At 41.1% G+C, this 27,250-nt stretch overlaps 1 protein-coding gene, 1 long non-coding RNA gene and 1 other non-coding gene across 7 annotated transcripts in view; all 3 read right to left on the bottom strand.

Moving 5' to 3' along the window:
* Window positions 1–1,808: 1,808 nt before the first annotated feature.
* On the bottom strand, window positions 1,809–3,679 carry LOC119855295. Its single transcript, XR_005292818.2, has 3 exons — window positions 3,253–3,679; window positions 2,731–2,773; window positions 1,809–1,911 (listed from the first exon to the last, which is right to left on the bottom strand). It is a non-coding gene; the product is annotated as an uncharacterized LOC119855295 (long non-coding RNA).
* LOC119855338 lies at window positions 2,860–2,990 on the bottom strand. The gene has a single exon (XR_005292840.1). It is a non-coding gene; the product is annotated as a small nucleolar RNA SNORA24 (small nucleolar RNA).
* Window positions 3,680–11,060: 7,381 nt separating the features above from the next.
* The window catches only part of LOC119854944 (bifunctional heparan sulfate N-deacetylase/N-sulfotransferase 3), a 128,072-nt gene continuing 111,882 nt past the window's right edge, over window positions 11,061–27,250 (bottom strand). For all 5 annotated transcript variants that reach the window (XM_043513288.1, XM_043513289.1, XM_043513286.1 and 2 more), the window contains 4 exons: window positions 23,770–23,940; window positions 20,356–20,465; window positions 16,613–16,715; window positions 11,061–15,340 (listed from right to left, as the gene is read on the bottom strand). In XM_043513288.1, coding sequence (XP_043369223.1) covers window positions 15,221–15,340; window positions 16,613–16,715; window positions 20,356–20,465; window positions 23,770–23,940 — 504 coding nt within the window. In that variant the 3' untranslated portion in view covers window positions 11,061–15,220. The remainder of the gene's footprint in view (window positions 15,341–16,612; window positions 16,716–20,355; window positions 20,466–23,769; window positions 23,941–27,250) is intronic.

The raw sequence follows: 27,250 nt of genomic DNA, 5'->3' as shown, positions 1-27,250 counted from the left end.
TACAAAGTATTCGTGCATTGCTCAAACACAAAGCGATGAGTAGTAACTGAAGGACCACTAGCATTTATATGGCAGATATGCTACTTCATAGAGCATACTTCAATAGCCTTTGGCAAAGCTTTAAAAAACAGAAGTTAAATAACCAATAATTTGGTGTTTTCTGCTTTTCAAAAGGAACTACTGGAAAACATTTCAGTACAGTTGTATCTGTTCAATCAAGCTTTTCACTTATCTGTTGGGAAAATGCAGATATTCAAAAGAATGCCTTTTAGTAAAAAGCACATTTGTGAGGAAGGGAAACAGACATATGAATTAAAGCTATAAACTGTTCTTGCAAAACCCCCATCCTGTTATGGGAATTTAAAAAAGAAAAATAGCTCATGAAATCTAAAGACTTCCAAACAAAGCATGACAAAACCCTGTTTCCTGAAATATTTAGGTGATTTCTCCTTGAAATCCTTTGACTATGTAAGAGCTTAACATTAGTTATCCTTTGATATGTTTCATATGTATGATCAGTTACAAGCAGCTAAGTATTCCCCTTCAGTTATTCAGTACCTACTAAGTATGGGCCTGGAATGGTGCTCAACTATTGTTCAGGACTAGGGCTTTAATTACAATATTCTCACGGAAATCTATTTAAACCACCACACACCATATTCTTCATGACTTACGTCATTCTGTAAAGTTTCAAAATAACCTTGGCAGGCATTGGCACATCCAGTTTTCTGGAAGTATCCTGCACCAATGAGCTGCATTAGGTCAAGTTTACACTATAAATTTTTGCTGACATAGCTACATCAGTGCTGTGTGATCTGAGAACATAGTTGTGCTGGCATAAGTCCCCACCACAGACAGCAGCAAAACTATGCTTTTGCCAGTATAAACTATACTGACATATCCACACTGGAACAGCAATCCTTGTGTAGATATGGCCCTACTTGGCATAATTCTAAAGAAATAATGACACTTACAATAAGAATATACAAGAAGTTGTGTAATCTGTGTATTTTATTCAAATGGCTTAGTATTTTTATGAATGTAATACTTTAAATATCTGTAGTGGTGCGGTTCTCCCTCTGTAGTTAGCAAGGACCATTAATTTCTGAGACAAGAATTGTGACTGTTCTGAGGAGTGGCAGTTTCATTTGTTCCCTCTAGTTTCACCACTTACAAATGCAGCACATGATCTCAAATTATTTGTCCAATATTTGGATTATAAATAGTTAGTGGAATAAATTCAACAAGAATTTGGTGGTGTTATAAAATTAAGTCAGATTTTTAGAATTAGTTTTTTGCAGGAGAAAGAAATAAAACAGTGGAAGTTTTAATTTCTCCCTAAACCTAAGAAGTTACACATTCTATATATACATATTTAAATAGGTGAAAGGGAGATGAGGAAAGATGATGATTTTTGCAGCAGAAGCACGAGCTTTAGAAACTTTTTTTTGCGTTTGTCCTAGGAACCCACTTAGTTGCTGGATTGCCAACCATACTGCTTCATCAAGTCAGCTGGCATAGAAGTCTAAAGGCAGTGCACTGAGCTTCCAAGAGGCTGTGGCATCTCAAGTTTTTAGGACCCATCCAAAAAAAAAAAAAAAAAAAATCGAATTTTCACTACCCACATACACACCAGATTTTAACATTTATTGGACAGGTCTTTTAACACTTGCTCATGTTGCTGGCTGACTGCAGCCTTTCTTGGGTTGGGTTATGATGTTGCACCACTGTCCAAAGCAAATAGTACAATTTTCACTGCTGGCTCTCCTTCCAACCAGCAATGAAAAGGGGTTTTTTGGTTTTCTTTTAAATGGCCCTTGAGCAAACTTGTTTTACTTCAAGTTTCTACAAGTCTGGCTGTGTTGTTTACCCCACCTTCTTCAAAGTCATCACAACTTAGGAATGTTTGTCCTGCAAAAAACAGAGTTTGAAGTAACTGAAAGTGCATCCAACAACAAAGATTAAAAGAGTACCACTACATCCTATGGTTTACTTAAAGGCAGTTTTGAAGTTTACAATCAAATTAGATAAATAGAGTTATTGGATTGACTAGAAAGTTTGTACACAGTACAACTTTCCTATCTGTAAGTAATTTTGCACTACAGATTTTGTTAAGGTGTTGTGTTATGCCAGCCAGTTTCAAGTATTAAAAGTAGTCCTGAAGCAACAAAATTTACGTATGTTTTCTAAAAGCCTCCCAAGTGTGAGGTCACCTTTATTAACCAGTCTGAAACACCACAATAACCTTTTTAAATCACAGAAATGTTTATTTGGAACACACATAGGAAACATCCAATACGTCAAAACACATACAAAAAAAGGCAGCATATTTAGGCTCCCACTGAAGGGACAGGAAATGGCTAAAATAAGCTAAAATCTGAACAGGGACTACTCCTTTTTGTAGTAAAGACACTATGAGCATTAATAGCCAAATGCACTCTTATCAAACGATTTGCATATAGACATAGCTTTTAATTTCCCCAGTTTTTATTGACTTCTATCCCAAATTACTTATTTTATCTTGGTTTGGATTTTTGTTTCAGCCTGTACTTGACATTCCAAACCCATCACACTGCGGGACAGTTAAGTCTAACCCAGGTATTTTAATACCAACTTCAACCCAGGGCAAATCAGTTTCATTCTGAACCCCAGACCAAGCAGTTTTTTTTTTTTAAATAATTACAAGACTTCATCTCACTTCCGAGCCCAGATTTAAAGCAAAGCACTTACCTGGCAACAGATGGTTGCTCTGGATCTCAAGTCTGCTAGGTCCCTGGAAGAGAGCACAGAGACGGAAGGGAGTGAGGATTGCTGGGCTCTGTCAGTCAGGCACGTTACAGCCGAGGCTGGACATGACACACGTGTTCCTTGCCCCAGTCAGATACTTTCACCAATTAGATAGTGAAAGCTTTGCCAAAAAGCAAGACGCTGCTCTTCCATGGCTAGGAAGGGAGGCTGCCACAGGAGGCAGGTCCCACGGATTCATGGACTGACGCGATCGCGACACCAACCCCACCCCACACCGGGGCCGGGGCCAGGCCCAGAGCCCGCGGTAGGTGCCAGCCGCCACACGGACCCGACGCTCCTGCTGCTGGCGGCACGCGGGAGAGCGCGGGGGCGGCCGGTAGCAGAGCAGCGGCGGCAGGGCCCGACTCGCTCCCGAACCCTCGGGGGCGATGAGAGTGGATGGTGCGGTGCGGTGCGGGCCCCGGAGCTCAACATCTCCCGCCTCCCGGGCGTGACGGCTCCTACCTGCTGCATCCCGCTCCCATCGGCGGCGGCTCCGCTGCGGCCCGGCCCCGGCCCCACCTCCACCTCCACCTGCAGGGACGCAATAAGCCACGTTACCCGAAAGGCGGCGGCCTCCTCCGCCCCCGCCGCTGGCCACGCCACCAGCGCCCCCCCTCCCCTGGCGCCATGTTCCCCTCTCAGCCTCCCGCGCCCGGACCGTGGGGCGGGGAGCACCCACGCGCCGGCCAGAAAGGCAGGCGGGCCTCGGCCAGGCGGGAGCGCGCGCCAAGCAGAGCGCCGGAAGAATTTAGCCCCGTTGGTGGGAGCGCGACGGGGCCCGTTCTCCGGCGCAGAGGAAACGTCGCTTCCCTCCCCCCGCTAGAACAAGCGCGGCCGCCCGCCACGCGGCTCTCTCTCGCCGAGGCAGCAACCCCGCCCCTTCCGGCAAGGCGTACTTCCGGCGTGTGGGAGGGGGGGCGTGGCTGCGCACTGGCCCCTCCCCTTGGGCTAGGGGCTGCCGCTGTTGCGTGGGGCGAGTTCCCGCTTCTTCTCCGCGCTGCGACTGCGCAGGTGCGAGCTGCCCTGTCGGGGCCTGCCTCGCGAGCGGCTAGAGGAGGGGGCGCGCGAGAAAGGACCCTGGTGGTTCCGTGTCAAGCGGGCTGAGCTGCTTGGCCCACGGTGACCAGCGTGCCCTGTGCCGCGCGGGGTCGCAGCCGGGGAGGTTGCAGCGGCTCTTGCTATGCCCCCGTCACTGCCACCCGCTCTGTGCACACTTAGCTGAACGTTACTGACACACCGGCTGCACCCGAATTCCATCCTCTGTGTGTGCGGGTGCGCGCGCACGTGTCTGTTACCTGCATTGGTCTAGAGCAACTTCTGTGACAGCTTGGCTCGCCTATGCAGATCTCAGCTGCCCTATGGTTCCTGGGGGATAACAGCCAGCTCAAGATACAGAAGCCCTTAGGGTGCTTTTAGCTTATGCATCCTCAGGAGTTGCACACGTTGTCCATAGGCTGAGTGTGTTGCACAGACCTGGGGGCACCTTGCATTCCTCCATTGCCAACCCTCCAGAAACTCCCTGTGTGTCACCCTCCCATTACCTGTTTCAGGACCCCCTATGACCACCCTTTGGTCATGCCATGGATTTTGTGTGTCCCCCATTGACCCCCTTTTCTGCATTTCTCCCTCTCCCTGTTTCCTTCCATAGCAGGGCCCCCCATTCCCCAGGGGTCCTGACTGCCTCATAATTCCCCCTCTCCCTGTACCAGGGAAATGTGTGCATTCACATTCCCCTTTCTCCCCCATGCCTCCCCATTCCCGCATATTAGGGTTCCCCATTTTCCCATAGCAAGGGATTCTTTGTGCCTCCTATTCCTGCATTACCCCAGTGCTTCTCTCCCATACCAAAGGGTCTTTGTGCACCCCCTTTCCACCCATTTCCTCTCCCTTCCATACCTGGGTCCCCCATTCTGCCCCCTGCCAGAGGTTCTGTGTGCCCCCTTCTTCCCATACCAGGGGCTCTGTGTCTCCCTGTCTCCTTCCCTAAGCCGGCACTCTTGTGTATGTCCCTATTTCCCTCTTCTCTTGCCTCCCCATTCTCCCTTCTTCCCATCAGATATATTTATAATTTCTCCAGTCTTTTCTTTCTCTTTCAGGATGTCAGTATTTTTAAAGTTTATTGGGATGATCAGCAAAACTGAGATTGGGGTGTTGTTATGCTGGAATGTGTTAATGGCTGCCAACCAGTTATTTCATTTTTAGACAATTGCAGAAGTGGTTGAAGCTGGTAGCTCTGCAAACCAGGTACCACAAGATCCATGTGCCCTCCATTTCCCCCATTTGTTTTTTCTGATTTTCATCAAAATCAATAGAGTTGTGGCCACTGATGACTAGATCATTCTCTGACATTTCGAAATTGTTCAGATGTGGCATTCAAAAGTTATTGCATTGCATTACAGACAATAAAGAAATGCCTTTGGATTGCACGTTAGGCCTCAGTTTGCTTGGTCAATAATGTAAAGGGGCAAAGGATTGTTGTGACAGAAAGTTTAAATGTAAAAGAAGATTAGGGGAATAAAAAATGATCAAAGAGTAAGTCTAACTCACTCGCTGAAAATTTTCTGTCTTTGATCATTGAAATTCTGAGTTCATATTCAATTTAGAAATATTCCTGAAAGTGATGGTGGTAAAGATATTCTTTACTAAGTATGAGCAACAGTTTCTGACCATTGGGTGGCTCTGTTGCCCTATTGTTCAGGTATTTAGATATTTAGCAAAAAATGTTAATATATGAAAGTTATTGGGTTCAAGAAGGTTCATCCACCATTGCTCACAATCATGTAAATATATAATTCAATGATGAATACCATGTCAGGTTACAATGTTCTTAATGGATATGCCAAACTACCGAATGCACGAGATCTTCAATCTGTTATACTAAATTAACATATATATTAACATATATTAACTTTACATATATAATAGCTTCTACTGATGTGACAGAACAGTTTAGTCAGATGATGCTTATAACAATTCAGGTTTACATTAGCATTATGTGTAATATGGTATTTAAACTTTTGCAAGTCCATCATTTAAGGTATTTTATTTTCAAAGGTATCACTGTGTAATACTGGTAGTCTGCCCATGGCCATTTCTATACTACAAACTTTGGTCGACGCAAGTTATGTTGGCATAAAGCTGCCACAGTTAGTATACCTCTTGTGCACGTCCATACTTGGCTCCTTGCGTCAGTGCTGCACATGCTCACCAGGTGCACAATGAGTAGGTAACCCAGTGTGCAACCTACCACCGTCAAGTACATTGTCTTTTGGGAAATGTTGGCAATGCATGGTGGGGCAGAAAAGAGTTACACAGGGTGATTGAGCTCAAGGGGTCAACTTCCCAGTGTGAGACAGTCTCCATCGCATAATGTCATTTATATCTAAGAGTCTAAGGACTAAGAGCCGGGAGGACTGAAGCCTCAGCTGCATGCAGGGAGCGTCACGGTAGGGGGCGGGGTCATGCCTGTCTGGGGAGGCAACTCCTGTCTGGGGAGGCAAAACCTCCCCCTGTCTATGTGACCCTCCACTCATGCCATGCAGCCTGACAGCAGCATGGAGTCTGCACAGCTCTGCACTATTGTCATAAGCATTGCAAGCTCAGGACACAGTATCCTCTGGTATTTGACGAGCTGAAAGATGAACTGAACCAGTGAGGAATATGATGATTTCTTGGAGGACAGATTGCAGTGTGACATAGCAAGAACCAGTTCAAGGTGGTTGTTGGCGTTCAAGGAGCAACTGCAGATGATGGAGCACTGCTTCTGGGCCCAAGAAATGAGCCCTGACTGGTGTGATCTCATTGTAATGCAGGCGTGGAATGATGAGCCATGGCTGCAGGGACATCAAAATGAGAGCTGCACTGAGAGCAGAGAAGTGAGTTGCAATTACACTGTTGGAAATGCAACACTGGATTGCTACCGGATAGTGGGAAGTCATTTTGGTGTTGGGAAATACGTTGTGGGGGCTGTTGTCATGTAAGTGCTCAGGGCCATTGATCATCTCCTACTACGCAGGTCCGTAACTCTAGGCAATGTGCAGGACATAGTGCATGGATTTGAAGCAATGTGATTCCTGAATTGCTGTGGTGCAATAGATGCACATCCCTATTTTGGCACCAGGCCATCTTGCCAGAGTACATCAACAGAAAGGGCTACTTTTCTGTGGTTATGCAGATGTTGGTGGATCACTAGGAACATTTCCTTGACATCCGTGTTGGCTGGTCAGGGAAGGTGCATGATGTTTGCATCTTTAAGAACACAGGACTGTTCAGAAAGCTACAAGCAGGGTGTTTCTTTCTTGACTGGTGGCTTATCATTGATGATGTTGAAATGCAATAGTGATCCTGGGGGACTCAGCCAACTCTTTGCTCATGAAGTAACATATCAACCATCTTGATAGCACCAAGGAAAGATTCAGCAACGGGCTCAGCAGGTGTGGAAAGACAGTTGAATGTTCTTTTGGTGGATTAAAGGGACACTGGCATTGTTTACTCATAAAATCTCAGTGAAAGTTTTTTCACATCCCAATGATTATGGCTGCCTGCTGTGTCCTGCATAATATCTGTGAAGCAAAGGGGAAAGAATTGCCGCCAGAATGGAGGTGGAGGGCTGTAGCTGAGGCAACGCATGGGTGAGACATTTGGGGTCAGGTCCCCCCCAGATTTTCTGCTTGGCTTCTACTGAGCATGCTGATATGGACTGAGCATGCTCAGTCGCCACCCCACTATTGACAGGTATGAGTCATCTTAGGCAGACACAAAGGCTATTAGTAGAAATCAACCTGGAGCTATACGGTTCAGAGAGGCTTTGAAAGTGCACTTTAACAGTGAGCCACAGTAATGCATTGTGGTGTGCTCTACCTGGCCCTGGTGTTTTGGGGCCAGTTATGATTTGTGTGGTGGCTTGGTGTATATCTATTAATATAACACTGTCAATACATATATTAATTTTGTGGTGCTTTCTGTAGATTTATGATTATTACAGTGTTTGTCACTGATCCTATGAGCTGTGTCACACTGTACATTAACAAGGGTGCTTTCAAAGCTGCAATGCATTCTGCAGCTTATGTTGTGAATAATAAACAGGAATTATTTCCCAAAGAACAGAATTTAATTTAGTAACAAAACCAGTGTGAAGAAAAATCTGTGCACTTTAAAAACAAGTACGTTAAAAACTTAATAAATTAATGGAACAGGACTTAATAAGGGGAAAGAACATTCATGTACATTTTACCATATGAAACAATGGGTGTTACCATAAACACTGTAAAGAGAGTGATCACTTAAGGTGAGCTATTACCAGCAGGAGAGCGGGGCGGGGGGGTGGCACGGGGGAACCTTTTGTAGTGATAATCAAAGTGGGCCATTTCCAGCAGTTGACAAGAACGTCCGAGGAACAGTGGGGGGTGGGTATAAACATGGAGAAAGGGTGAAAGGGGCTACATTCTGGGCTACATTCTGCTCTCAATTACAGAATAAACCCAGAATAATTCCATTGGGTTTGATTAATCCACTGTGGCACAGAGTGGTACACTTTGCAGCTACTGAACCCATAGAAGGCAGCAGCATTTGAGGGGGGGATTCACCTCAGAAAGGCAGGGAGTAGTGCTCTTACTACCCTCTTCTGAATTCTGCCAGCAGAGGGCAGCTTTAAAATTCTGCAATAACTTCCTGGCAAAAGCTGCCCGGAAGAGGAATCAGCACTTCCTCTGGATGCCCCTTCTGGCAGGACATAGAAGAGAGGTGGAGCTTCTGCATCCTAGATGCAGATTGTCCCTACCAGGGTGTACCTGGAAGAAGCGAGTGGAATCAATGCAGCAAATCTGGGCCATTTAACTTTAGTGGTGTTATTCCGAATTTACATCTATGTAAAGGAGAAGAGAACTTAATATGTTCTAATATGTCTTAATATGTTCTAATGAAACAATTTGTTTTCTCCAATTAATTTAGAATTTGCAAGTGTTGCTGATAGTGGCGCTCTTAGAGAAGGGCAGGGAGCAATGGTTACAGAGGGAAACTCCATTTTTTATTGTCAGTACTTTTTTTTTTGCTCTCATTTTGCTTTTGGAAAATTAGAGTATAGTGGAAAAGCCTGGAAAAATGAATTCAGAGCAAAATCAATCATGTGAAGTGGATTTCATTTTAAAGGGCCAGCATTTATCTTGTTGCATTGTAATATGACGTCTACTGGCCATTTATTTTAGAAAAGTAACATTGCTTCCAGTACAGAAGGAAATGGGCACATTGGAGATCTGGCCACCTGCTTCCTATCTGTAAACTAAACCTGAACGTTTCTGACCTTGCACCATTTGTGTTCCAGACTTTTGTTCTACTGTATGTCGTGAATAAACTGGTTATTCCTTCCTATGCTTTTATCTGATGTCTACACATTTGAAATCTCAATGTTTTCCTTCCAGTCACAACTAAGATGTGCATACAATGGTTACAGCTAAAATGTTATACAAGAAAGGAATGGTTTTTAAAATTTCTGGACTACTATAGTTAACAGGACAGCTGAAGAAAGGAGTTATGAAGGAAGACTCACTAGAAAGCATTAGATTTTTACAGGCAGCTCTGCCCTGTGATTATGCAGTCTGATCTGTATAATTCAGGCCATAGAATTTCATCTAGTAATTTCTTGTGTCAAGTTGAATAAGTTGGGGTTGAGGTAAGCTATATCTTTTAAAAAGAGAGCCAAAAGGTTTCACGTGACGGAGAATCTGTCACATCCTTGTGCTGTTCCAATTGAAATTATCCTCACTGCTAAAACCGTATGCCTTATTTGCAGTTTGAATTTGTCAAGTGGAGCAGAAAGGAATAAAGAAAGACAAGTGAGAAAGTAAAGAGATAGAAAAGGACAGAGGGAGAAGGAAAGGAGAGAGCCAATGGAAAATGAAAGCAACAGAAAACTGAAAGGAGGCAAGAAAGAGAAAAAGATAAAACCAAAGTAAATTGAGGAAATGCGATAGATAGAAAACAGACAGAAGGCCTGATTTTCCATGGTGTTGCACTCCATTTTCTTTGTTTCTTTCTTTCTTTCTGTCTGTGATTCCTTTAAAAAAATTTTTTTTCTTCCTTTGTTTTCCTGAGGGGAAAACCAGACACCTCTTTGCCTTTTCTCCAGACAGAAGCAGCATCTTCTTACCCAGCTGTAGCCGGAACCTGAGCAGTGCTGAGCCACAGTTCTCATCGATGGAAGTGGTAGTTGACGGTGCTTGGCACCACACAGATTTAATCCCTTTATGTTGGATCTTCCCTATATACCCCTTCCATTTCTCTTTTTTCTAAAGTTCTTGCGTTTCTCATTCTGTTTTCTCTAGCCCTTGGCTGCCCTCATTTGTTTTCTTTCTCCTCTTGTGAGTCTTCCTTTCTGGTCCTGCTAATTTTACCCTCATCATTCAGGTGGAGCATGGAGCATTAAGAAAGGTGTTTGATGCACCTTTCAGGTTTGGAACATTCTGGACTGGCAAAATTGAAAGATCTGTCAAATGGCAGCATTAGCTGAGTTGGTGACTTGAGTCTAAGAATGTAGTATGGCCGGATGCTGCTTGTAAGCTAAATGCTCTGATTGTGCTAACTCAGTACATTTGTGTTGTTACTTTACTGTTTTTTTAATCATCCAATTAAAGTAACTGTAGTTAATTTAAAAGAAACCCAAACATTTTATAGTGTACAGATTACATCACTTCCCCATAATGAGCAGAATGTATCATGTTGATATTTTCTGTGTCACCCCAAGACAACACTATAAGCTTCTGTTTGGCCAGGTACCATCGTATCTAGAGTGCTTTTCTGACCTCAAGTAGTTGACAGTACAGAATTTTTCTTTGGTAATATTAATTTTACAGTAATTTTTATGGATTTTTCTAATGCTCCCTGCTGTCTACGAAGGCTGTTGGAATATTTCAATTTAAGAACAGTGTTCCTCCAAACCTCACCTAAGGGCAAATACTTTTAACAGAGCTCTCTTGCTCTGTGTATATAAAGATCTGAAAATGTTTCTGAAGCACACTTGCAGCTTCTGGCACAAGCTATATAAAAAGTAATCAACAAGCAAAGGCAGTAAAAAAGCAGCTTCACAGATCAATAATATCCACATACCGACAGAGTAAGCAATATTTTTCTTTTGGAAAATCTTTCATGCAACTACTGTGCTTCTGGACTGTGTTGTATCTCAAAGTCAAGGTACAATAGCTTCCAAAAAAACTGGAAGGGGAGAACTTTTATGAACATAAAATCACTACTACATGGCAGTACATTTTCTTATCAGAGTTTATTGTTGCACATCAGATATCATGCCACTAGCAGAATATTGTTTTTTTAATTTTAAAAAAGTTGAGAAAAATGTTTCCAGAAATTTTCATTCAATGTGAATGACAAGAATATTATGTCTATAAACACTGAAATATCTATTTAATTTCTTCCTGAGGAAGTTTCACATTTTTAAGCAAAGGAAAAGGGTATTCTGTACAAGGTAGCCTGCAAATCAGTTAAATTCATTCTTTTCTCAAATGTGGAGCTGGGAAAATACTGTAGCACTTTCATAAATGTTTATTGAAACAGCAAATGAATTTACATCACCTATATTTATGCCCCTTTATGTTCACTTTCTGCAAACAATCCTGCATTGCATTTTACTGCCACAGATGTTTGTGGAAAGCAAATTTCAAAGTCAAATGTATGAGTATTTGCAGAAAACAAGTTAAACTCCACACAGACAAGTATTTGTGAAGGAATTCCTTGCACACTCATCTAAGCAGGGAACAGGAAAACATACCACATGCCTTATCTGATCAATCACAACTAATTAGCTCAACCTATCAATTACTTGCAATACATGTTTCACAATCAATCTGTAAATTAAAAAAACCCCATTAAAGTTGGTAGGATATTTATGAAAATGAATTTTAAGACACTGCAGTCTGCTTGTAGATAAGCGATGAGCTTAAAATAAGCTAAACTTGGTCAAATAAATAATTTTTTATGAATTGCTTGCTGAGCTTTACTCATGTGTATCCCATTATTTTCAGATTCCAGCTATTGGAGATAAAGTCTGGAGTCTGCATACCTTGCTTAGACTCCTTGTTCATAACTAACCTGGCTGGTCCTGAATAAATGTTGTTTTTACTTTTTTTTACATGCTTTTGCTGAATATTTTAAAACATATTTTAACATAATATTTCAAAGGAAAAACTATGGGTAGGTGCATTTATTCCCTTTTAGGGCTCATATAAAAAATTTCAGCCCCAAATATATTTGCAAATCAGAGCAGTAAATACCTTTGTAAACTCAAAGAACACTATCAATTTGCCTTTATTATCCATTGTTTTTAAGTGTCTCAATAATATTAACTTGCACGAGAAGTTAACGCTATCTGGAGATGCTAATGCTAAAGAGCTTGATCCTGCAGACTTTTCTCAGGCATTGTCAAAATAGGAGTTTTGAACAATAAGGATTTCAGGATCAGGCCCTGTGCAATGCACAATTCTGAGGACAAAAGGCCAAATACTTTTGTTTATATTATTACTCATCAGAACGCCCACTGAAATCAATGTGGAGATCCTGTGCTCTGTGCCCTTGACAGTCCCCACACTCCCTGATAATATGGATGAAATGGAGCTTTACTACCAGCTATTTGCCTGGCCATGGCTGCCAAAGGATCCCCATTTAAGAGAGGCATTCCTTCCCACATCCCATCAGGAAGCTCTGCAGAATAGGGTCTACAGCTCTAGAATATATTACTTTATTTGTATAAAATACCTGGGACTAGAAGAAAGGTAATCTGCATATTCCAGTCCACACCCAAGCCCCATCCAACCTGAGGCTGCCACAAATCCTCATGATGGCCACTGCTTACCCTCTCCCCTCGACCCCCTCCCAGATCTAGACCAGACAGAGAGCCCTTTGTGGTCCTAGAAAGAAAAGGCTGTGATATTAATGTGTGTGAGTGCCATCCCTATAGCACAGAGGAGGGTTGACATCTGTGCAAAGAGGTTCCCTGTCCTCCATGCATAGCAATCTTGGGGGCATGATCTGGTCCCAAAATGCTTATGTAATTGCTGCTTTAAAGAGAGCAGAGTAATTGTAGCACCAGAGCACAAAACACAAGTTTTGTGCAGTTCCTACAAATAGTGGTGTTTTCTTTTTAATGTTTTGGTGATGGTGTATCCATTGTACGCTAAGGATGAAAGGACTCTATTGAAGTCAGTGGGGCTACTAGAGCATCACCGTAGGTGTCTTCCCCTATGATTCACATTAACATCTTAGTTGTTATCCATATAGACATTTGCAGGTCACGTCAATTGTTTACACATGCGAAGGATTTTTCTTTTGTAGTTATTCAGAGTCCAGAGGGTATCTTTTACTAGATTAAAAGAATTTTAAGACAAGTCAAATTTTGGACCTAATGCACATGACAGTAAATGAAATAAGATTTTTTTCATTCTATAAATAATTATGATGTTCAACTTGTAGAATGTCTACTCTACTAGATCCTTGTGGTTAATCATGCACACTCCTTTATGCAATAATGTGCTGAGTAATGTATATCTTTATACACAGCAAATTTGCCTTGATATTTTTCTTTACAGGCCTATCAAAATCATGTATTACAAAAACAAAGTCCACGAGTAAAAAAAAGTTACAAGTTAGAATTACAATAAAGATCTCAATATCTGTTTTCTATTTAGTGAACAATAAACTGGTTTCCATCCCATTATCATAAAAATTAAATTGTGCAGTTTATGATAAACAGTACATAGAAAAGCTTTCCACCATTTGATGTACTTTTTAATTGCCCACTTTAAAGCAGATATTGGGAATGTAGTTACAGAACCAAGCATCTAATGTGGAACAATAGTATATAGAGGGAGCATGCCCATTTTTTGACTTTGGATCTTTATTCATTAGCTGTCAATGCATTTTTAAAACACACAGAGACATATTTCAGTGGAGTAACATGAGGGCTAAATTTGGCTCATATTTTTAATGATCCCTTTCCTAATTTTTAGAAGCATTCATAATTACGCCCTGTTTAACTGAGAGTACTCACACTGTGTAAACTTAAACATATACTTAAGTGTTTGCAGTACTGGAGCCTAATTCTATATCATGACTGCACACTGTATTAATTTTTATTTAACTTACTCATTTATTTAATTACAAAACTTTTAAAAATATATCTCCCTTGGGAAAGCAAGTGCGTTTTTGAAACTTGAATGTATTAAATTGGAAGGCATTGAGAGATGCCACCTCTTTTCAGTCAGTATAAGGAGAGTTTTGGGAAACACACATCAAATAAATACATAAAATTCAACATACCAAAAACCAGGACAAGATAAATTGTAAATTAAGGCAATCTTAATATAGGTCTGTTACTGTTCTCACACCAGTTTTTCAGATACAAGTCTACTGATTTCACTGGAGTTATTCCTCATTTACAGAACTGTGAGATCAGAATCTAGGCTCTACAACTTGCAACTCACAGCAGCTAGGTGTGACAGATCTACTCAGATCATTTGTTCATTGCATTGCTATGGTTTGGGTCACAGTCATAAGTTTAACACTCAGATTATTACAATGTACATTTCTTTTTTTAACGTTGTGCTTCATATATCTAATTAGATTTCTTCTTTAACATAGAGTAGTCTCTATTCAGAATACTCTATATTCCTTTGTGTTGCTGTTTCAGCGGACTGTGTATGGAGGTGCAGTATTTAAAATCATAGATTCTAAACTTGAAGGGATCCACAGCACACTGTGGTTTCCTCCTCACAGAGCAGGGCCATATTTCTTACATTATTTCTTGCTACAGTGTTTTACCTGTGGCTTCAGGATTTGGCTCACAATACATATTCTGTCCTGTTGTTTACACCTAAGCAACATGTGTTTGTACTCCTCAACTGTGGTCATTTATTTTAAGTTCAAAATTTGGTAAGCAGATGCCAAAGGCAGGAGTACACTTGGTCATTGTATGTTATACAGGGTTTTCTTAGTTTTGTATAAGACACATCATAATAATCAAAAAGTATGAAAAACCATGAGCAGGCAAACAATGGGCTACAAAACTTACATGAGACACAACATCCTAAGTTTGAATATAAAAGTATAAATGTTTACTATGAAATTGGACAATTATGTAGCTTTGCTTTTAAAGCTTATACCAGTTGCTATTGACTTCCACATGTGCGCACAGTAGTTTACAACAATTCCACAGGCCCAGGAATGGCGAAGAGAAAGCCTGCAGGCCTCCAGAGTTCTAAAAGACACACACACATTTTCACAGTCCACATGCCAGCATATGGAAAGAACTTCATTCTTTAATTCTCTTTTGAAGAGGTATATTTTACACCTGCCTCCTGGTAGCTATTGAAGGCTTTAGGTAAGATGACTGAAGTGTGGAAGAGAGATTTCAAGAAGCTTTCTCTCAATGCTATCTCACTTTCTGTAGTTCCTGTCTCAGCCAAGATGGCAGGGGTTGTCCCAATTTGTGCAGGAGTTTTGACAGTTCCACATTGTGATCTCTGTAGTAGCTTGACAGAAAAGTCCTGCACTGATGGATAAAAAAGTAGACATTTTTATTTAGTAAAATATTGTACTGTAGATGCTATGGATTTTGAGTTTTGCAGTTTGTTTTACCTGTATCTAAACTATGCCATGTTTTCTTCTGTGCTGTATACTTTCTCCTATACTATGTATTATTGCACACATCATATATACTCTATTTAGGAGCTGAGCTGCAGAGGATTATTTTAGTAGATATACAGTACATTTCCAAAATGTTCATCAAAACCAAAGAAACTGATCAGTGTCTGATCTCAGATACATCTGTATAGATCCAGAGCAACTCTGGAGTTAATAAGCTACTCTGAGTTTACATCAGTGTAACTGAGAGCAGACTATAACTCCATAGTATTTCAGGGTTTGTCATTCAGATATTTACATTTTTCAGAGTCGTTCAGGATAGACAAACATAATACAAATAAGTAAAATACCCCACAGAGGCTGATTCTCCTCTCACCAGAGTTACTCCTGATTTACACCAGCATGAGAATAAAATCAGGCCTACAGTACAATAAGTAAGTACAATAGTACTTACTACTGACTAAGTCTTGAGCTCTTCACTCAGGTTTCATTCAGACTAAGTTAAATGAGAGTTCAGTATGGCTAGAGTAAAAACAGAGGTTCCAAATGCTTGTTGACAATTCTTCCCCTCCGTGCAGAAGCGGGAGTGTGGACCTCAGCTATCAGGCCTGTGAAAGTAACTTTATCTGAACATTTCTGAAGGAACATTTTCAAAACTGACAGATACCAAAATTAATTGGTCTTAAAAGTGAACTGCCATGAGAACATGTGTAACTGTTATAGCCTGACAAGTCAAGAATGAAACCGACTGGAAGAACAGAGGACAGTCCCACATTTACACATCTGACCATGACTGCAACAAACCAGAGTTTGAGCTTGTTGCTGGTGTGGGTCGCTCAGCTGAAGGGCTGGGATTTTAACTACGTTGCAGCTTTTTGAGAGCTACTAGGTTTTACAATATGAAGAAAATGTTTAAAAAACAATTTCAGGGTAAGTTAATTCGGAGACATCTTGGCCTTTATGCTCACCCTATATACAAAAGGTTGAAAAACGATCATGTGGTTCATGGTATCAGAAAGGCCACACCTGTAGAGAGAGTTAATACAAATAAACTATAGGTTGTTAATTTTATCCTCTTGTTCAGGTTATAATTTTGTCAATGGAGTGTCCCACGTGTGTGAGTGAGGCACTTCTGAAAGCCATTCAAATGCTGTATTGCCTCAGAAAAACAATGGTTTACCTCTGAATCCATAGGAGGGTATTTTCTGCCTTTGCTCTTTCCAAGACACTTGATTTTTCCTTCTTCCAGGAGTTGACACCAGAAACCTTTATGTGAATCAAACCTGAAATAAGGGTGGCAAAGTCAGGCCCAAAGTGAGAATGTCACAGCAATTCCAAAGTTTGTTTTCTTTGACTATATTATGGTAAACAGGAGTGGGGTAAAAGGGAGGACAGGATGGGGTAAGTTAATAGGAGCAAGGCAGCAGAAAAAGGAAAGGATGGGCGAGACTGTGCATGGACTAGGGAAAAGGGAGATAGGAAGAAGAAAGGAGTGAGGTGGGAGAAAAGGCTGTTGAGGAGCATGGAAGACAGAAAGAATGAGGCTGGCAGTAATGCAGTTGTGTGAGAAAAATGGAGTAAACAACCAAACAGTGGAGAGGATGAATGGCCATTGTTTAACCTGAAGAAAACAGAATCTGATGATGACAAACAATTGGGTTCAGGGGGGTGTGATGATTATTGTTGTGGCGAAGAGATTCTCCTCCTGAGGCCTGGATCTCCCTTGGAAGTCCTGCTCTTCCTCCCCCAGCCCACACATGGGGACTTAGAGCCTGGAGTCCAAGAGATGGTGTCTGCCCCTGCTCAGACCTGCAGGTGGGCGACTCTAGCTGGGCTTCTCCCTTACCTACTGGAACCTCAGAGAGATAAACAAAGTCTCTCTATGGTTCTCACCCCCCGCCACAGTATATTTTCTCAGGCTTTTGAAATTACACCAGTGTCAGTCTAGCAATGGATTAAAGGTGTGATGATGTACTTCACAAGTGGTATTCCACAATGACATTATCAGGGGCTTTGTCTGTACAGTAATGTTAACATTAAAAGGCCTTATTTTTAATTCACAAGGTATATGGACTTTATCTTGCTTCCATCAATGTCAGCGTCAAAACTCCCACTGGGAGCAGAACGGGTTTCTTAGACTCCTCTCTCCTCTTTACCAGCATCATGAGTGATTCACAGCATAGATAAGCACATCTTAAGAGCTCTTTGCATCACCATTATATGCACATGCTTATTTTGACATGACTTCTCTATGCAGCCAGCCAGTATATTCACCAAGCCAGAACAAAATATACATGTTTGTATACAGACATGAACTACGTTTGAGCTAGAGATCTGGATAGGTGCTTTCTGTCTTTTATAGATCAAATCAAACAATACTAATAAATAATGTCAATGGAGCTGTATCTGGACAAGGTTGAACTGGTTATGTATTTTAGAGCACATTTCAAGGGCCATATCATGCCTTCAATCCATTTATTTGATGTCAATGGGAGTTGTACATGACTGATCAAGGGCACAGCTTTGGCAGTAGCATGGACACAGGTAACACCTGTTTTGATTGCATAAGAAACTATATGCAATAAGTATTGACAAAGATTCATCGGAGTCAAATTTCCAGAAGTGAGCAATTATTGTGGATCCCATGTACATCATGACACAAAGTGCCTTTAAATTATCCAAGGTATGTGGATTACTGAAGTATTATTCATTTTATGAAATCTTTTTTGTTAAATTTCCATTTGACCACGCAGAAACCAGAGTATATCTGCACAGTTAAAAATCTGCACAGTTAAAACTACAGTCTGCCAACAAAAACCCCCCCTCATTTTAAGACTTAGGGACAAATCTTTGGCTCAGTTTATGTATCCGTAAGGGGTACAGTTGCCTTCAATTGCTGCATAAAATGGCTGTGCACCACCTTGACTGTTCCTGGAGATGGTCAGTTCAGTGCATATGGATGGAAGGAACCCACTATCCACAATCATGGGATGTGGAGCTGCCCGGTGTGGGGAAATCGTAAGTTGGGTCTACCCTAAAGAATAGAGACATTTGTAACTTAATCTGTGGGACAGCATTTGTAGAAGTATCAATGGTGCAGTATGCTCAAGACATTGAATTGTTTGATAGAAATACCAATATTGCCAGCCAGCTTGTTTTAAGGATAAATTCATCAACCTCAAACTACAGCTAGAAAATATATGCTAGTGTGATCTAATGGATGGAGCAGGAGACTGGCAACCAGCACTCCTGGGTTCTTCTTCTGGCTTTGTCACTGACTGTGTGCCATTAGGCAAATGTTTGTTTTTAATACAGATTTTTATACAATGCCCATTACGACAGAGTACAATTACTAGTCGACCATTCAATTCTAAGTGCTTCCATCTAACCCTCTATAAACTGGGCACCATAATATTTACCAACCTCAAATGGATCTGTGAAGATTAATTAAAGAATGTAAAATGCTTTGAGTTCATTGGATAAAGAACCTATATTTTTATTTCATATTACACTACTGCAATTTTGCAGGTACAAGTAGATGGGAATTTTCTACCATATTTATCAATTACCAAATGACACAGAGGGCCAAATTCATTACTGGTATAACTAAACTGATTTAGATTTAAATAGAGCTATACCAGGATGAATAGAGCTATACCAGGGGTCAAAGTAATGGAAAAAGTTGCCTGAATCTACGTTATGCTAAATGAACATTATCTGTGTTCAAGGGTAGACAAGAAGGAAAAGCCTGCTGCAGAATTAGATGCAGAATAATAATTCAGAGCATCCAGGCCAAGACCTTTGGTGTACAAAGAAACGGAGCTTTCAATAGAGTACTTCCAGGGATGAATTGGGTCCATTATGTCTTTACAATACACTTGACTTTATCTCATGAAAGATAAAATCTGTTTTGCTATATACTCCACAAAAAGGAATAGAGCACAACTGTCTCAAAGCGTTAAATAGAGAAATGTCTAGGAAAGGAAAGGATTTTTTTTCTGAGAGCTTCTTATAAAAACAGACAATGGGCTCACATTCGAAAGAACAGCCTAAGGTTCTCAATCTTATTTTAAGGGCAAAGTAAATCTATATGTCTGAATCCAAAGGATTTGTGTACATTATACAGAGAGTGGATTTTACATTCCTGACACTGATATTGTTGAGTCTCCTGCAATTGAATGTAAAGGAAAACCAGTTTCTGTCCATTCTGTTTACGCATGGTGAATCTTTTGCTGCCAAGGAAAAAGATGCAAAGGCGTCTCTCTCTTTCATCTATCCAAAATCCAAACACAATTTTCACAAACCACTACTTGTTTTATATGTCAGGTGTCCATCTCTGTAATATTTAAACACCATATTTAATGCCTGGCTCAATTCATAATTCACAGAAAATATAATCCTTCTGAGTTGCATTCTTTCCACATGTTGTTAACGATTACTTGGACAGCAGTTTGAAAGCGTGCAAGAAAGAAAAAATTACTTTTTATGTCTAATCAGCACATAAACAAGTCCAGATTTTTCCATGGAAATTAAAGAGGGTAAAGACATTGAAAAATACATATTGTTGCCCATACTAGCATTAGTGATACGGCTTGCATGCAAAACTACTCAGAGGAATATTAGTAGCTATTAATTTGTATTGATTTTGCTTATAGAACCAACCCCATTTTGTTACAGCCAACAAATGTCTCATCAACCTAATCTTGCAAGGTGCTGAGGTTTGTCTCAGAAGTTCTGAGCGCGCATTCACACACATATACATTTAAAGTGCAAAAATTCAATGAATAACAGCAAATTATAATTTACAAGGAATATTGCAACCCATTCTTTTCAGATTCTATACAAAACTACAGTTGCACAATTATTTCCTTTTAAAATCTCTCCATGGCTAATATTCCATGACATTAATTATGAATAACTCACGTTAGAGCTTCAGAGTAATTATAATGAGGCAAGACTCCCAGAAACTTCTGCACTTCATCCATCACAGTAGCTGGGTCAGTTCTCAGCTGCTGTCCATCAATAATTAGCAACTGCAAAAATAAAATAATACTGTATTTAAAATTCATCATATTTCAAGCTTCAAACTAAAACTTTCACCTATGTCATGCTCATTCATTAAGAGGAAAAGAGATGCCCCAGGGAATGGTAACAGGTCCGGTCTTATTTATCATTGTCATTAATGATCTGGGAGAAGGGTAAATGGCACACTAATTAATTCTAAAATTAAATGAGATTGGAAACTGTTGTGAGCACCATCGAGGACAGCGAAATAATGCTGAAGGACTTAGTGAGATTACAAATATCGGCAGGAAATTAAATGAGATTCATCCTGGCAAACTGCAAGCTAATATATCTGGAAAAAATAAGCTGCAACACCCTGGCCACCCTCACATATAAAATGAGAGGAAGATATTCTGAGACATATGTGTGCTCTTTTTTCAGAGTATCAACCAATTCCTTGAAAGTTATTGTCACTGCTGAAGAAAGCACTCAGCTCTCTGATCCTTTCCCACACACTAGTTTCTTCTTGTGCCCAAGATCCATCATGACTGAACAGTGGGAGCTGAGGCCGCTATAGTGCACAGTGGATAGGAGATGCCTAATCTTAAAGTCCAGATTGGCTGTTGGACAACCAGCTGTTTTCCCCGTGGAAAAGCTGCTTTTTGTGACCGCAGAGCTGGTTCACTAACAACTCTTCTGAGACCGTTTTTCCCCCATCAGAGGTTGCCATCATGTGTGAAGTAGAGCTTGTTGCACATAAAGCAGGTTTCTCCTACCTTCCTGCTGCTCTCTACTTCTGATCATAACTTGCTTTTAGATTTAGTGGAAATGGCTGAATGAACTGGGACTAGGGAGTGGTTTAGGGGTGGATGACTGGTGAGTGAATGGACTGAGTGAGGCAGCGGTTCTGTGGAAAAAATAGCATGTGTTCATATAATTAAAGATTGTATCGTAATTCCTATGCACAGGGTACTGAATTAGTTGCATGGTCAAATTTAATTCTGGCATTTCCTAACTTGTGAGTGCTAGACTTGCAACCCTAAGGTTCTTTTATTGTAGTATTTTTGTATATAATTTCCTAGATTTTTAAAAAAGCAAACTGAAAAACAGAAATTCCACAATGTAGAACCATACTGACTCCCACAGGCTTCATCAGTATGGTTAGAACCTTAAGATCCACATCACAGACCTCTGCCACTTGAGCTAACACTGATAGTAGTAGCAGGTTGTGCTACATCCTCCACATGGGCATCTCTAAAAGGATAAGAGGCACACATTTTGTGAGTGGGTTTCAAAGCTATATGCGGACAGCTGAGGAATGCTAAGCCTTGGGGCTTCTCTAAACAAAAACTTAACTTACTGCAAGCTGGGCTGTAAATTTACCTCGTGCATTAGCCAGCTGCACACTAAATGTCCATGTGGACCTTGCTGCTGGGTACTAGAAGTTCCCTAGTGCAATTTGTTCTACCCTGTTTTGAAACAGGAGATCACAGTGCACTAGGAGACTTTAAGTGAGAGGCAGCAAGGTCCACATGGACACACAGTGCATGGCAGGCTAATGTGGGGTAAGATTTAAAACCCAGCTTGCTGCACGCAAAGTGTTTGTACAGACAGGCAACCAGGAGTCCTATATTCTATACCAGATTCTGAGGGAAGTATACTCTACTAGCAACATTTTCTGCCGGTTTTCTGCATGCCTGAACTCTTCTGTGGCTTGCCCCTCCAGTCTGCCACAGTCTCCCACCCCAGTTCCTCCATGACCCATCCTGGTCCCCCCATTCAGTTTCTTATCCTAGTTTCTCACCTTTGGCTCCTTGTCCCAGTTTAGCCTTTGCCCCTACCCTTGGGCAAAAGGTAAAATAGTTTGTTCATGTCAAGGTTCCTACCCCACTCTGAACTCTAGGGTACAGATGTGGGGACCTGCATGAAAACCTCCTAAACTTACTTTTACCTACTTAGGTTAAAACTTCCCCAAGGTACAAACTATTTTACCTTTTGCCCTTGGACTTTCGCTGCCACCACCAAATGTCTAACACCGGTTACTGGGAACGAGTCCGTTTGGAAACGTCTTTGCCCCCAAAATCCTCCCAAATCTTACACCCCCTTTCCTGGGGAAGGTTTGATAAAAATCCTCACCAATTACCTTAAGAACAATGAAAAAGCATTCAGTTTCTTAAAAGAAGAATTTTAATAGAAAAAAAAAGTAAAAAGAATCACCTCTGTAAAATCAGGATGGTAAATACCTTACAGGGTAATTAGATTCAAAACACAGAGAATCCCTCTAGGCAAAACCTTAAGTTACAAAAAGACACAAAAACAGGAATATCCATTCCATTCAGCACAGCCTATTTTCTCAGCCATTTAAAGAAATCATAATCTAACGCATATCTAGCTAGATTACTTACTAAGTTCTAAGACTCTATTCCTGTTCTGTCCCCGGCAAAAAGCATCACCCAGACAGACCCAGATCCTTATTGTTTCTTCTCCCCTCCAGCTTTGAAAGTATCTTGTCTCCTCATTGGTCATTGTGGTCAGGTGCCAGCAAGGTTATCTTAGCTTCTTAACCCTTTACAGGTGAAAGGGTTATTCCTCTGGCCAGGAGGGATTTTAAAAGTGTTTACCCTTCCCTTTATATTTATGACAGTATCATACCCAGTTCCAGACACTCAAGCCTCTATATCATCAAGTCTTCACAGCGTTCAGTGCACTAAATCTCCTCCGCTCCCATCAGGAGTGGGTAATGCATTGATATTTCACAACGCTGGCCAAGGCTATGATGCTGCACAGTGCAGGAGCATTACACAGCACATCCCAGCAATTTATCATGATATACTAGATTTCCCATCAATGCTTTTTGCTGGAAGCCTTGATGGGGTATCACATGGCTGATGCCTGATGCACTCTGAAGCACTGGGTTTCCTATTGTGCTTTCTGACAGATTCACCAATACAGCCAGTAGAGTCCCAGAAAGTGACAAGATTAAAACAAAAAACAAGAAAACAACTCAGTGTTAAAGGCAGTTCAATGTGCAAGAGAGGTGCAAGGAGCAGCAGTGCTGAAGTTTCCTCAGTTGCTGTTCCTGTTGCTTTTTGTTGGTGAAGTCCCAGTTGTGCAATACCAGGAGTTAGTGCATGGCTGTGACATCACCAGAAGGCCCCACCAACCAATCAGAACATGGTTTTGGATAATCAGTGCCCCAAACCACACACACACACACACACACACACATATATTCATGAATAGTAATAATCAGTAATGAAGACTTCAGAAAAAGTGAATAATCTAAGATATCAAATACATATGAAATAAGACACAATGTTACACTGTATTCACCTGGTAAGTTGGGAAATAAGTTAGCCATCTTTCTATATGGGTGGCATACCATCCAGGTACTAGACATCTCTTCTGTAGAGCTCTAAGCTCTGATGGGGCTCGAGGTCCAGCTGTGATCACCTGATAGAAGCTAAATTTTAGAGCTGCAGGGTCTTCATGAGATCTCTGATGCTGTAAAAGAAAGGTAAGTTAAAAGAACATCATGGACACCGGAGTTCAGAGTCACAGAAATGGGACAGAATATATGTGGGCAATGATCTAAGGACCTGTTGACTGATTAAATTACATTAGAAGTGAATTTCAGTTAAGAAGCCTTGGTCTATATTAGATAAATTGCTAAGAAGGTCAGAATAACACCACTATTAACTATCAAAAGATCTGACTAGTATTAGCAATAGCAAACTAGAACACATTTTCATTTAATGAAATGGCAGCTTATGTACAAACAAACCCAGGATAACAAACTCAAATATGGTAAACCTCTACTTATGTGGCCAAATCTTGAAGTCCTTACATGGTTTACATTCAGACCTTACTCCAGCAAAGCTCTCACTGATGGTGATCAGATAGATAACTTCTACTTATAGGAACAACAAAAAATCCATAAAATAAAATATTATATATAATATAGATCCTGAGGTCCTTATTCAGTTTCTACTTATTCCTTGTTTTGTCAAATTCCTATTGTAGTCAGAAGACCAGAAGAAAGGGACTTTTTGAAATAAGAGCCAACAATTAAGAAGAGGGTGGACAGGTGTTGGTCCATTCTGGACAGATCCCACTGTTTCAAATACCCCATGTATGTAACTAGATGGCATAGTGATAGGCATTATAGAAATACTTATAGATAAAAGACATATAAAATAATTGTATTTACTATTTCATGGATCAAAAAATGAGGTACAAACTTGCATGATGGAATATGCAAGTAGTAGTTGCTGAATAACTTACAACAAGATGTTGTGTTTTACTAAGAAAGAAATTTTGTCCATAGGGTGCTACTGTTATTATTATTAGTAAAGCAAGCCCATCACTCTCACAGTGGGAGACAGGCCAATCCTTGCTTAAAGACAGCCTCCCAACCTGAAGCAAATACTCACCAACAACCAAACACCACACAACAGAACCACGAACCCATCCTTGCAACAAAGCCCATTGCCAACTGTGTCCACATATCTATTCAGGGGACACCATCATAGGGCCTAATCATATCAGCCACACTATCAGAGGCTCGTTCACCTGCACATCTACCAATGTGATATATACCATCATGTGCCAGCAATGCCCCACTGCCATGTACATTGGTCAAACTGGACAGTCTCTACGTAAAAGAATATATGGACACATCAAGAGTCAAGAGTCAATCAGACGTCAAGAATTATAACATTCAAAAACCATTCGGAGAACACTTCAATCTCTTTGGTCACTCGATTACAGACCGGAGAGTGGCTATTCTTCAACAAAAAAACTTCAGAAACAGACTCCAATGAGAGACTGCTGAATTGGAATTAATTTGCAAACTGGATACAATTAATTTAGGCTTGAATAAAGACTGGGAGTGGATGTGTCATTACACAAAGTAAAACTATTTCCCCATGTTTATTTCCCCTCCCCACCCCCCACTGTTCCTCAGATGTTCTTGTCAACTGCTGGAAATAGCACACCTTGATTATCACTACAGAAGGTTCCCCCCCTCCCCCCCCGCTCTCCTGCTGGTAATAGTTCACCTTACCTGATCACTCTCGTTACAGTGTGTATGGTAACACCCATTGTTTCATGTTCTCTATGTATATAAATCTCCCCACTGTATTTTCCACTGAATGCATCCGATGAAGTGAGCTATAGCTCATGAAAGCTTATGCTCAAATAAATTTGTTAGTCTCTAAGGTGCCACAAGTACTCCTTTTCTTTATTTGAATTTAAGATATTCAAAGTTCCCCTTCAACATTAACCTGGCTTGCTTGTTTGTTATGATGCCAAAGAGAATGGTAGCAAGAATGGTACTTCAGTAGTATTGACTGAACTCTGAGGTAAAATACAGTACTAAGCTTTATTGTGTGTAACTAAAAGAAATATTTGGTACTGATATTGGATTTAAGTTGCAAGTTTTATTTCAACTGCTACTTAAGTAATTTTTTCCAGTGGATGATGAAATGGTTCTGAGTCTGTTTGTGTTTTAATTTCTTTATTGGTCTGAGATGTACAACTGTTATGCATTCAAGCCTGATGAGTATATCAATTTGGCTACAATGTACGCCCATTTGTTACCACGTGTTTAGGGCCCTACCAAATTCATGGCCATGAAAAATGCATCACGGAGCATGAAATCTGATCGTTTGTGTGTTTTACCTTATACCAGTGTTTCCCAAACTTGGGACGCTGCTTGTGCAGGAAAAGCCCCTGGTGGGCCAGCCTGGTTTGTTTACCTGTTGCATCTGCAGGTTCGGCTGATCGTGGTTCCCACTGGCCGCAGTTCACTGTGCCCGGCCAACGGGGGCTGCGGGAAGTGGCGGCCAGTAAGTCCCTCGGCCCGCGCCCAAGTTTGGGAAACACTGCCTTATACTATACAGATTTCATGGGAGAGACCAACATTTATAAAATTGGGGGTCCTGACCCAAAAGTGAATTGCAGGGGGGTCACAAGGTTATTTTAGGGGGGTCACGGTATTGCCACCCTTACTTCTGCGCTGCCTTTAGAGCTGGGCAGTTGGAGCATGGAAGCTGTTGGCCAGGTGCCCAGCTTTGAAGGCAGCACCCCACCAGCAGCAGCACAGAAGGAAAGGTGGCAATACCATACCATGCCACCCTTACTTCTCTTCTGCTGCCTTCAGAGCTGTGAGGCCAGAGAGTAGCGGTTGCTGACTGAGAGCTCAGCTCTGCAGGCAGCAGCACAGAAGTAAGGGTGGCAGCACCATGCCATGCCCTCCTTATTTTCTGCGCTGCTGCTGGCAGCAGTTCTGTCTTCAGAGCTGGTCTTCCGGCCAGCAGTCACCGCTCTCCAGCTGCCTAGCTCTGAAGGCAGCGCTGCCACCACCAGCAGCGCAGAAATAAGGGTAGCAGTACTGCAACCTCCCATACAATAGCCTTGTGACCTCCCCACAACTCCTTTTTGGATCAGGATTCTTTCAATTAAAACACCATGAAACTTCAGATTTAAATAGCTGAAATCATGAAATTTATGATTTTCAAAATCCTATGACAGTGAAATTGACCAAAATGGACTGTGAATTTGGTAGGGCCCAACATATATTTCTTCACTACGGTCAGTTTAACAAATGTTTAAAAAGTTAACCTTACTCAAAATTCAGGCCTTATTCTGCAAAAAACTGAGATCATGAGTAATTGCATGTACATACCTCTTATTTGGAAGCACAAATTGGGCAACTGTTCACATGCCTGGCACTCAGATGCACAATTAATTGTGTAAATGCACGTTCTTTACATGCAATTATTTATGCAAGCACTTTTTTGCATCATATATT

Source organism: Dermochelys coriacea, chromosome 4 (assembly GCF_009764565.3).
Source record: "Dermochelys coriacea isolate rDerCor1 chromosome 4, rDerCor1.pri.v4, whole genome shotgun sequence".
In the NCBI taxonomy this organism is placed as follows: domain Eukaryota; kingdom Metazoa; phylum Chordata; order Testudines; family Dermochelyidae; genus Dermochelys; species Dermochelys coriacea.
Note: the sequence above shows the minus strand (reverse complement) of the source record. Positions and strands in the feature narration are given on the sequence as shown.